Source organism: Cololabis saira, chromosome 19 (genome assembly GCF_033807715.1).
Source record: "Cololabis saira isolate AMF1-May2022 chromosome 19, fColSai1.1, whole genome shotgun sequence".
In the NCBI taxonomy this organism is placed as follows: domain Eukaryota; kingdom Metazoa; phylum Chordata; class Actinopteri; order Beloniformes; family Belonidae; genus Cololabis; species Cololabis saira.
In genome coordinates, this window is record NC_084605.1 from 13,379,112 (window position 1) to 13,390,305 (window position 11,194).

Consider the following 11,194-nt stretch of genomic DNA (forward strand, 5'->3'; position numbering starts at 1 on the left):
TAACCTACAGCTTATAAGTTTAGTGTTTCCTTTGTCTGTGCATAACAACACCGCACAGAGGCCCATTAAAATAAACACAGAAATCAAACAAACGCTAGAAGCGGACTATCGGCGGAGCGCTTGTGATGGTTTATCTCGTTGCCATGGATACGGGTCCGACACGGTGATGGAGCGGTCGGGCTGAGAAGAGCAAACAGGAAATAATTGCCAGTCTTTTCACCTCTGTATACATTTATTAGCTAGCTACTGATTTTTATATTTGCTTACTTCTGTTGGGATTTTTAGTAGGTTTGAATACATTGCGTTCTTGCTGCCTAATGCAATAAAATAATTTGGATTATTAGACTAACAATAATTGGCATTGCTTAGATATAGGCATCTATATTTTTAGTATATTTACAAAATATATGCTATCTTGAGGCAGTTTCAAGTTAAAAAGTACGATCAAGTTACTGTAGGCTGCACTTTTTTAAAGGTATTGTTTCATGTCCAATGTCAATGCCACATTTCATTATTCTCTTGCATCTATATTATGGTAGTGTACACGATTTTCTACAACGCCAAACCGATAAACAAATGAATATGAAAGCCGGAAAAACGGAAATAAAAGAAAAACACGTTGCTAGGATACCAGAACCAAACAAGAGGGAAAACGGCCTTCCTTGGTCTTTCGTATTTGAACCATTTAAACTGTAGGTTATATCATTTCAAAATACAAATTTTGTTTAAGGGAGTTCTCTGTGTGTGTTTATGTCTGATTTATGCTACGAGAGAGAAATAACTCAAACTACTTTTCTCAACTTTTTTTATAGCCTGCACAACGCTGAAATCAACTTCCCATTCGGCAGAAGTGGTAACATAATGGATGCCAAAGTAAAAGTAGGGTCTGTTATTTATTTATTTATTCGTTGTATTTAATGTGTTTTATGTTTCACAACAACCACATAGGTTCTGATTTCTCTTCCCTTTACCAATCTGAATTAAAATGACAAAGATGGGTGATAGTTTGGACAAAATTGAGTTGGTTGTAAGTAATGCATTGCTATAGAGGTAGTCAGGAAGCTTTTCTTTTTATTCTTCTGAGTTAAAAAATGCTTACTTTTTAAGTAAGGTATTTGAAACATGTACTGCCAAATGTGTATCTGCATGTTTTATATTAGTTTTCCGCCTTTCAATCTAGGTTGTTGGTCCTTTTGCATATCAGTGCCTTTCATTAGCATCCATTTAGAGCAAAATTTTGTTTTCTGTAGGTACCACAACCCCTGAAAGCCAGAGTGATGCTGTGGTGAGATCATTTTCATCTGCTTAATTTACACTTAACTTTTGTTAGTGTCATGTCAAAAACTGGATTCATTCACTGTATTTTTGTGATTTTCTTTTTAGGACAGATGTAAGCTACCCTGACATGGAAGTTCTAGATAAAATGCAGTGCATTCCTGATCTGGAGAGGTATGTCTCATTATAGTCAGAGAAAACATAATTTATAACAAATAACACACTCAAACATATTTAACACGCATCATTTTTTAGCCTTGCTGCTTCTCCTCTGTGACAGTGCTTTGTGCCGTGTGTTTACCATTGACCTCCTTGAACCAAAAAGACGAGTTCTGCTGGAGCTGTATGTCCAGACTATGCTTTTTTGTAGAGAGAACAAGTTAAATAAAGAGCAAACGTCTGCCCTCCTGTCTATCATCAAGTCCATCCATGCAGCCAACATAGGTTTGGAGAATCATGTTATTATTACTGTGTATCATTATTACTGTGTGCTGAAGAATAAACTCGTATTTTTTATGTTTTATGTTTGGCATTGATTTGCCACAGGGAAAGCCTGTGGCTATAACCATACATGTTTATACTTGTGTTCATTAACATGTACAATCCCTGTCATCAAATAAATAAATTGAATTGAATTAAGCATTATGAGTAACGGTAACAAACTACCGCTTCAGCTGTGTTTTTACAGAATGTTCTCATAATATTTGTATATTCCAACCTATGTAACTTTTTAAAGACATACTTCCAAGTTATAATTAAAGTCATGCGACTTCTTTTGCCCCTATGATATGTTAAATGTTCTTCATGTTGCAGATACCCCTCTTAACAACATAGAGCTGTGTTTTGCTTACTGCAAGGAGCTTCTGCTTTGTCACTCGATCAGGGTGTGTAAAATAATCATTACTCTTTTTGGTTGCAATTTCTCTTTACCACTGATGAGCTGTCATTAATGTTATATGGCATCCTTGTGTGTCTTTCTTTGCTCACTTCAGCGGCCTCCCTTTAGTGTCAACCTCTTCAGCTATGAAGAGGCACTCTGCATTTTAAACTACATCCACAACAACTATTTCAGTCACTATAAACTCTACAAGTCAGTGTTTACACCACAGGTAAGAGCATGGACAAAAATGCTCTCAAATTATTACCGTAATTTAGCTGTCTCTGAATTTTTGCATTTTACATTTAGAGCTTGATCTTACAATTTCTACAATTCAATGCCTCACTGAATTATTTTCTTTTTTAACCAACTATAGGCTACATGAAGTTTAAGGGGTGATTTGCAATTAAAGCTAAATAGTAATTTTTTAATGCGTCAGAGCTTTCAAATTCATAGAAAAAATCTCATTTTATATCTGGATAAAAATGTAGTAAAATTAAATGATCTCCAACAGGTAAATAAGATTTTTTTTAAATCATTTAAAATTGCATCATATTATCTATTTATAATATTACATTACATGAAATGTATTACATAAAAGATTTGAGGATTCTGTCTCATTATTCTCATGTATGCATTTGTTTCAAATATAAGCCAAAGAGATAAGGGGGGAAAAAAAAGTCTGGCGCCCCTCAATTTAAAGGCGAAACTGCAAAGTTTGCACGAAGTTTAATGGAAGTATTAATATTTATTACTTCAAGAATGTCCTTTTATATAAAAATTTATATTTTTTCATTTATTTTCTGCCTGTTTTCACTAGATGAAACTTGATCTGTCTTTGACATACTCTGGAGTAGTGGACAATAGATCATCCGTCATGGAGGATTCCTTTGTGCCAGGTAATCATTTCATGGTTTTAGTCTCATAGCTATTGCAGGTAATGTTGATTTAAACGGTTAAACCTTTTTTTTTAATTACTATTGTTATTATTATTCAATTCAAATCCATCTTATTTATATAGCGTCTATTACAACAGAAGTTGTCTCTAGGTGCTTTCCAGAGACCCTGAACATGACCCCCGAGCAATTATTACATAAACACTGGCAGGTAAAAACTCCCCTATTGGGAAAAAAAAACCTTAAGATAAGATAAGATAGTCCTTTATTGATCCCCAGAGGGGAAATTCAGGTGCTACAGCAGCTCAAAGTCGGACAACATGAACTCAGAACTAAATAAACAATAAAGATAAATTATAAGTATGAAAAATAAAAAAATACAGTAAAAAGAAACTGAAACTGAAACTGAAGCCAAACAGTGGCAAGGAAAAACTCCCCTTTAGGAGGGAAGAAACCTTGAGCAGGACCTGGTTCATAAGGGGGGGCGGGGCTCCTGCCACAGTCCAGCTGGGCAGAGCAGGAAAAGAGAGAACAGACAGAGAGAATGAAGAACAGAGAAAGCAGAGACACAGATACAATAGCTAGCTAGTGCACTGCAGAGATAACTATATAAGCAGATGTACACAGCAGACACTGAGGTGGTCAGAGGGCGGGACTGCAGGTCAGGATGTCAGCAGGCATCTACCAGACATCCATACAGACAGGTGGAAGCAAGCAGTGGGATGATCAGAGAGTGGGACTGCAGGTCAGCACGCAGCTCCTGAAGCTCTGGCCTGCAAACATACACAGAAGAGAAAAGGACCGGGCAGACCAGCACAACAAACTACAAGAACAATGGAGAACAGTGATGGTTATGGTATACTTATAATACTATAATAATAACTGAGAAAGGAAAGAGAAAGAGGGGTGAGGGGCACCGCTCAGTGGATCATGTCGGTGCCCCCCTGCAGGATAGGTCTATAGCAGCATATCTACAACAAAGCTATGTTTGAGACAAACTATTTTAGTCTTGTTATATAGCTACAGCTATGACTACTGGCCCTAACACATTAAAGTTTACACTAACTAGAGGTTTACTAACACAAACTAGAGGTTTACTGAACACTAACTATAGGCTTTAATAAACAGGAACGTTTTAAGTTTGGTTTTAAAGGTGGAAGTGGTGTCAGCCTCCTTAACCCAGATTGGAAGTTGGTTCCATAGGGATGGTGCCTGATAGCAGAACGCCCGTCCTCCAAATCTACATTTAGATACTCTAGGAACTATGAGTAAACCTGCACTATGAGAACGGAGAGCTCTGTTAGGAACATAAGGTACTATCAGGTCTTGCAAATATCGTGGAGCTAGGCCATTTTGGGCTTTATACGCAGGTAATAACATTTTGAAATGGATTCTGAGTTTTACGGAGAGCCAATGGAGGGAGACTAACAGTGGAGAAACGTGGTCTCTCTTGTTGATTCCTGTCAGCGCTCATGCTGCTGCATTTTGGATCAGCTGGAGCCTATTCAGCGAATTACTGGAACATCCTGCTAATAATACATTACACTAATCTAGTCTAGAACGTGTGAATTCGTTTTTCAGCATCACTCTGCGAGAGGATGCTCCTAATCTTTGCGATATTATCTTCTTTTTTTTTTTTTTTTTTACATGACATGACTCTTAATTGGCAGAGTAAGAAAATGTTTCCTATCCTTGAAATGTAAATTCTTGAAATTAGCTATTTGAATGGCTTCAGTCTCTTTGGAGTTGCTTTTTAAATTCTATTTAATGTTGTGCTTCATTGGGCCCTTTGATTAAATTAGTGCTATGTGTGTATGTTTATGTGTGTGTATATTCACAGCTGATGCTAATAATGTGATGGAGGAAGAAACAGCCCCAAAGACATGTGGGTCTTCGGAAACACAGGAAACATCCACCGCAGAGCAAGAGGAAGTCCCTCTTGGTAGGAACACAAAATATCACAGGACTGAGCGTGACCTCAGAAATAACTTTTTCAACTTAACTAAGGCTAAATTGTGTATTGTGTGTATTTGCTTTATTTCCTCATTCCCAGGTTCCAGTCAGACTTGAAGGAACTCAAACAGAAAATGAATCTCATGTCTGGACAATCAAATCAGGTTATCAGGGCAAAATCATTTGTTCACAACAGTGCTTTAAATTCTTCACAATCCAATCGCGATGCCGAATCTTAATTGATGACAGTATGTAATAATACACTTCAAGCAATTATTAATCGTCAATACAACTTTTATCTGCACATACAATACAATGTTTATCTTTATATGTACAATTGCTGTACATTTCACAAGCAGGCACTTTTAATTAAAAAAACCCAACAACTTGTCATTAGATTCACAAATGAAATGAGTGGGGAATGGTGTTGGTTAGTTTTCACAGTGTAAGTGGGTTTCCTCTCGAGGAAAGTTTGCATGCATGACAGCTACAGGATTATACACAAAACACTGTAATTATCTTTAATATTTTGCACAAGTTATACAGTACTGATGTGTAACACTGGAATATCCGTACATCTGAGCGTCAATGGAATATTTAAACGTCTGTAGAAATAACTTATCACAATGCTTTCACTAAACTTTTCCACTAAAATACATACTCTCCTAATTTGAAATATAATCCTAAATATACACAATGTACTTATAAAGTGAGTTTTGTCAAATGATTGTGCAATGTGCATGCAAACGTGATGAGCTGACAGCAATGGTTTAGTCACAAGCTTGGATCAACACACAGATAATGAAAATTAAATTCTGCATGCATTTTGAACTTGTATAGCTGCAGTTTGCACATTAAGGCATATAAATGTCTTGATCCCTGAAATCCACATCTTAGAATTAAACAGTAATTTGACAAGGTGAAGACCCACATTGCAGCACACGCATAAGGTTAAATGAACAAAACAAAAACAAAAACAAACATGTTATGGAATGAGGTTGACCTAGGTTTCAAAGTCCTCAAGACCCAGCAGCACAATTTTAGCTGTATTCTGAAAGAGGGCTGCTCGGTTCTGTTGCTCCCCTTTCTTCACCCAGTGACCGTAGATGCGGAAGGCGCAGCCATCGATGAGCTTGCGGACGCCACGGAGGGAGTAAGGATCCCTGGCCAGCACCTCCCGTGTTAGCGGGCGAGCCCTGCGGTATCGGCTGTACATCCTGATGCAGGCGAGCACGCTCACTATCAGCACCTGGATGAATCAAGACAGAGAAACAGAATGTAGAGATTATTTGCATTTTCATGTCCTGTTTTTTTTTTTCAATTGTTAACCCACCACTATGACTCACCCTGAATGTCTTTCTGGGACTAAAGAGACGCACATCCTCCTTTTGGTACTGTCTGAAGAAGGGATGTGCTAAGGCATGCTCTGCAGAAAGACGAGCAGCTGGGTCCACTACCAACAGCCTGGATATCTGAGTATCACAAGCAAAAGGATTGTGGTGGAAAACGAGGGATTTCAGTGATGCAAAAGTATAAACATGAAGCTTTAAATAGAATCTTTACAAAAAGAAAAGAAATGAAGCAGACATTAGAAGACAACACAGAGATAATCAAAATGTCAAGGTTTGAGATTAAAGAGAATTAATGTACAGTTCATCAGCTTACCAGATCTTTTACAGTGTCAGACCTGTCATCCCACTCCGGTGAGCTGAACTGATAGCGGCCCTCCATGATCATCCTGAGCATCAGCATCTGTTTGCGATGCCAAAATGGTGGTGAACCGGCCAGTAGTGTGAAGAGGATGACCCCACATGCCCACCTTACAGACAGACACCAAGCAGAAAGCAGATGCAGATGCAGATGTGAGGACAATACACAGAAGCACAGTTCTTAATATTATCTTGAAATAAATGTTGCATCACTTAGAAAAGGAGGGAGAAATGCTTACAGGTCAACCTCCTTGCTGTAGCCTGGATGCATTTCATCCATGGAACATTTTAAAATTTCAGGTGCCAAATAACCAGGTGTCCCGCAAAGCTCTGATTTCAAGCAAAGAAAGGAAGAAATATTAACAGACAGCTTCAGCCCCTGTTTAAACAACAAACCCCCTGTATTCTCTATTCCCGTAACATCCATGCTCATACCTCTGAGGTTCTCTCCAGGTTGTAGCTGCACTGAAAAACCAAAGTCAGACAGTTTGATGTGCCCATGATCATCCAGCAGAATGTTCTCAGGTTTCAGATCCCTGTGGACGATGTTCAGGGAGTGTAGGTATTGCACAGCCTCCAGCAAAGCTCGCATTATACACCTGTAGAAAAAAATATACAAACACATTAGCACCTCATATTAAAATTAATTTGTTCTGACTTCCAGATAAGCATCACAACTAACCGTTTGGACCAGAAAAGTGAACTGCTATATATACAGTATATATATATATGTATATATACAGTATATATATATATATATATATATATATACAGTATATATATATATATATATATATATATATATATATATATATATATATATATATATTTTTTTTTTTTTTTAATTTATTTATTTCTTTTTCTTTCTTTTAATATTTCCACAGTAATTTATTCATGTTTTTGTTGCTGTGCCTTTCATTAAACTTTGGATGTAAAGCCAGAAACAATTGAATTCAAATGAAGCATATGTGCTTATCATTAGACCTTAGTGCAGACCTCTTCGGCAGATAGACCTTGGAACAATTCTGGCATGTCATTAAGCATTGTTCTTATATTGCACTAAAATAATATATTATAATACGCATTACTGCACCATAAAAATCCCATTCAACACCAAATAAACCCTTTTCCACAAGTTGAACTGAATTCCTCTAGTTTAAATGAAATATCTGTTGCATGCTGTTGTCAAAATACAACAGAAATAAAGTACAAAAGCATGCTTTTCAATCATGTCTTAAAGGCTCTCTTCATAACAGATGGTTTTAGAGGGTTGATCTATTTTCAGACTTTGGCAGCACCAAACAAAGTAACAAAGACATGTCATGCTATTGTTTTGGAGTTAACTGTCATTTTAGACCCAAATGTATACTTAAAATGTATTTACAACTGGATAAATTGTTAAACAATTAAAGACAATTGTTTCTCAGTGTAAAGTTGAAAATAATTCAGAGGTTCCATCATCTGTGGTGCATAATATCATTAATATTTAGAGCATCTGGAGAAGTAGCCACATGCAAAGGCATGTAATACTGTATGTACTGGATATCCACAACTCTTTGACCCACAGGAAGCCCTGCATTAACGTAGAAAATATGATTCGTTATTGGAAATCAATGTAGGACAGCTCAGTAAATCACACTCGGTGTTCAGTGTTCCTTGTTGCAGCAACAGACACAGATTCAAAGTGTACTATACAAAGAAAACATAAGAAACATGATTAAAAAACAACAAAAAAGTCACTTCTGTGGGCCTGAGCTTGGAGTGGATGTGGAGTGCCAAAAAATGAGGAATAGTCCAGTAAATTCACGAAGAAGAAACTTTTCTGGTTTCTGGTTTCATGTGTTGTCATGCAGACATATTTTCAGTGAAGACCTTGCTTTTTTTCAGTAGGATAATGAAAAACCAAATTCTGGACATATTACTACAGTACGACTAAAGGAGCCTTGGTTATAAACCCCCGTCTGCCGACGGGTTATGAAATGTAAAATACCACAAAGGTGTCCCAACGCTGTTAAGGGATTGAAATCAGTTTAATTAATTTGAAGCAAAAAGGCTTTACATCGTTTAAAGAAGAAGTATTTAAACACTGCCTAAATTATTCTCAAACGTGATGATTTGGACATTATAATTTGCAATTCACTGAATTCTGTTTTTAATGGCATGTTACACAGTATCCAGACTTTAATTACAGAAATAACAATTGCTATTTTGTATCAGAGTCTAAGAAAAAATATACACCTTCAATGGGGCCAAACTGTGATTAATAATGCTGCCAGATGTAATGTGTGAAAAGATTGTGGTGAAGGTCAGACTCACCTGGTCTCCTTCTCACTCAAAGTAACTTTTTCTGTGAGGTAGTCAAAGAGCTCCCCTCTTCTCATGCTAGTAATTAAGAAGAAAGAAAAACAGATTGTTGACACCCCACAATGGTATACAAATATCCATGTATTGTAAATATGTTACATTGTATCTCATAATCTCTGTACTCACAGGTCAAACACTAAAAATATGAACGTTGTGGACTCGTAGGAATCAATGAGCGTAACTAGAGGGAATAAAAGAATCAGGATCAATGCTTTTCAAGAACCGAATAACAAAGTAATACTTTTGTGCTATGAGAGCAGAATGTCAACATACTGATGGAAGAGTGTCCCTTCACCATGTTGAGGACTTGGATCTCTTTCAGTGTGGAGGTTTTCACCTCATCTAGCTGCTGGGCTGTCATCTTCTCTGCTGTGATCTCAATGATCTTCACTGCCAGCTCCTGACCTGTGTGTCTGTGCATACACCTGCGCACCACACTGCTCACACCCCTAACACACCACAGGCATGAAGAAACACAGCTCTTCATCATCATTATTATCATATAGTACAAACAGTGTTTTATGTGAACTCACCTTCCTATCACCTCTTTAGGGTCATACTTCTGGTAAAACTCCTTAGCTCCCACCCAGTCTGGTAATTCATCTCCAACAACGATATCCTTGGTCATGATCAGTACTTGAGTGGTAAAAAAGAATCAGGGGGGATGGTAGATTTTATCATATGGGGACAGATAATTTGTGCTGATTACAAATAATATAATATATTACAAATAATAGCACTGACCAAAACACCTGCAGAAATACTGCAGGAATGACATAGCAGCAGTTAAATGCAGCCTTCTGTAAGCTTTAAATATCCACTGGGCTTACATCAAATACATCAAAACACAACAATAAAAAACTGTTTTCTGAACTTATCAATATGATTCTGTCCTTCACAGGTAAAACGGATCACTGCAAAAACTCAAAATAAGAATATTTTGTCCTATTTCTAGTTAAAATGTCTCATTTTAGTAAAATAATCTTATTACACTTAAAACAAGACTCATCACTGGAAAAAACAACAATTTTCACCCGTTTCAAGTAGATTTTCACTTGAAATAAGTAGAAAAAATCTGCCAGTGGAACAAGATTTTTTATCTTGTAATGAGAAGATAAATCTTGTCCCACTGGCAGATTTTTCTATTTATTTCAAGTGAAAATGTACTTGAAACAGGTAAAAATTGTCAAATGAATTCTTTTTCTGGTGTTATTTTTCTGGTGATGACTCTAAATGTTGAAATAGCAGTAAAACCACCTTCATTGATGAAATGACATAAGGGATGGAAAAGGGGGATGGCAGTTTTACAGGGGGGATGATTTGGACCGTTTTTTATTTCAGGGGGGATGCCATCCCCCCTCATCCCCCTCAACTCGAGTACTGGTCATGATGAATCTATGACAACAGCAAACTCAGTCACGTGTTTCGCTGAGGCTTGTTTTTACCAGGAACTGCTGACCAAGTCTCGATAAGGACATTTTGTTCTGGCTTTATTTAAATTCCAATAAGCAAATTGTACCGGCGACTTGCTTGCAATTTCTTTTTACAAAACTCAGTTTTCTAACACGCTCGGTACCTTTCACGAATAAATAAGCGTGTTTGGTTCGGCCTTGCAGTAGAAACAGGTTCACTGACCGAACAGGAAGCTACTCACCATGAATGCTCCAAACAGCCAAAAAAGGAAGATGACAAATGCGGAATCAGTAAAGAAGAGCCATCTCGGATACAGTCATTTATCGTCGAGTCACAAGTGTGCGGGATTCAGCACTGAAATGAACTAATGACTTAGCTAAAAACCTGAGCAATGTTTACATTCTGGTCAAATACCTTGGGAGCAGTTTGTGACTGTGACCGAGTCCTGGGTGTTAATACTAGGCGTTACTGCCCACGTGTGGCTAGACTAAAGACTGCAACACCTTTTTTTTAATGGTTCCTAACATAAGGCAAGGCTATGGAGGATTTTTTGTGCCAAAATTAAATAAATAAATACATCATTAATTAATTAAATTGGGAATGAAATATATCATTAATTAATTAAATGGGTCATTAATTTATTAAAATTAGAATGAAATATGTAATTAATTAATTAAAATACAATTCATTTTAAGTAAAAATATATA

The 11,194-nt window shown here is 36.9% G+C and overlaps 2 protein-coding genes across 2 annotated transcripts; one reads left to right on the top strand and one right to left on the bottom strand.

Moving 5' to 3' along the window:
- Window positions 1-994: 994 nt before the first annotated feature.
- cfap119 (cilia and flagella associated protein 119) lies at window positions 995-5,118 on the top strand. The gene is made up of 9 exons (XM_061708105.1): window positions 995-1,027; window positions 1,251-1,285; window positions 1,384-1,449; window positions 1,556-1,719; window positions 2,089-2,159; window positions 2,268-2,384; window positions 2,973-3,051; window positions 4,889-4,990; window positions 5,102-5,118. The coding sequence occupies exons 1-9, from the start codon at window positions 995-997 to the stop codon at window positions 5,116-5,118; spliced, it is 684 nt and encodes a 227-aa protein (XP_061564089.1).
- A 156-nt stretch (window positions 5,119-5,274) lies between these two features.
- On the bottom strand, window positions 5,275-10,946 carry phkg2 (phosphorylase kinase, gamma 2 (testis)). The gene is made up of 10 exons (XM_061708778.1): window positions 10,729-10,946; window positions 9,608-9,710; window positions 9,348-9,523; window positions 9,201-9,255; window positions 9,027-9,092; window positions 7,146-7,309; window positions 6,950-7,040; window positions 6,667-6,820; window positions 6,348-6,473; window positions 5,275-6,250 (listed from the first exon to the last, which is right to left on the bottom strand). Exons 2-10 carry the CDS (start codon window positions 9,700-9,702, stop codon window positions 6,005-6,007), a joined length of 1,173 nt encoding a protein of 390 aa, XP_061564762.1. The 5' UTR covers window positions 9,703-9,710; window positions 10,729-10,946; the 3' UTR covers window positions 5,275-6,004.
- Window positions 10,947-11,194: the final 248 nt, after the last annotated feature.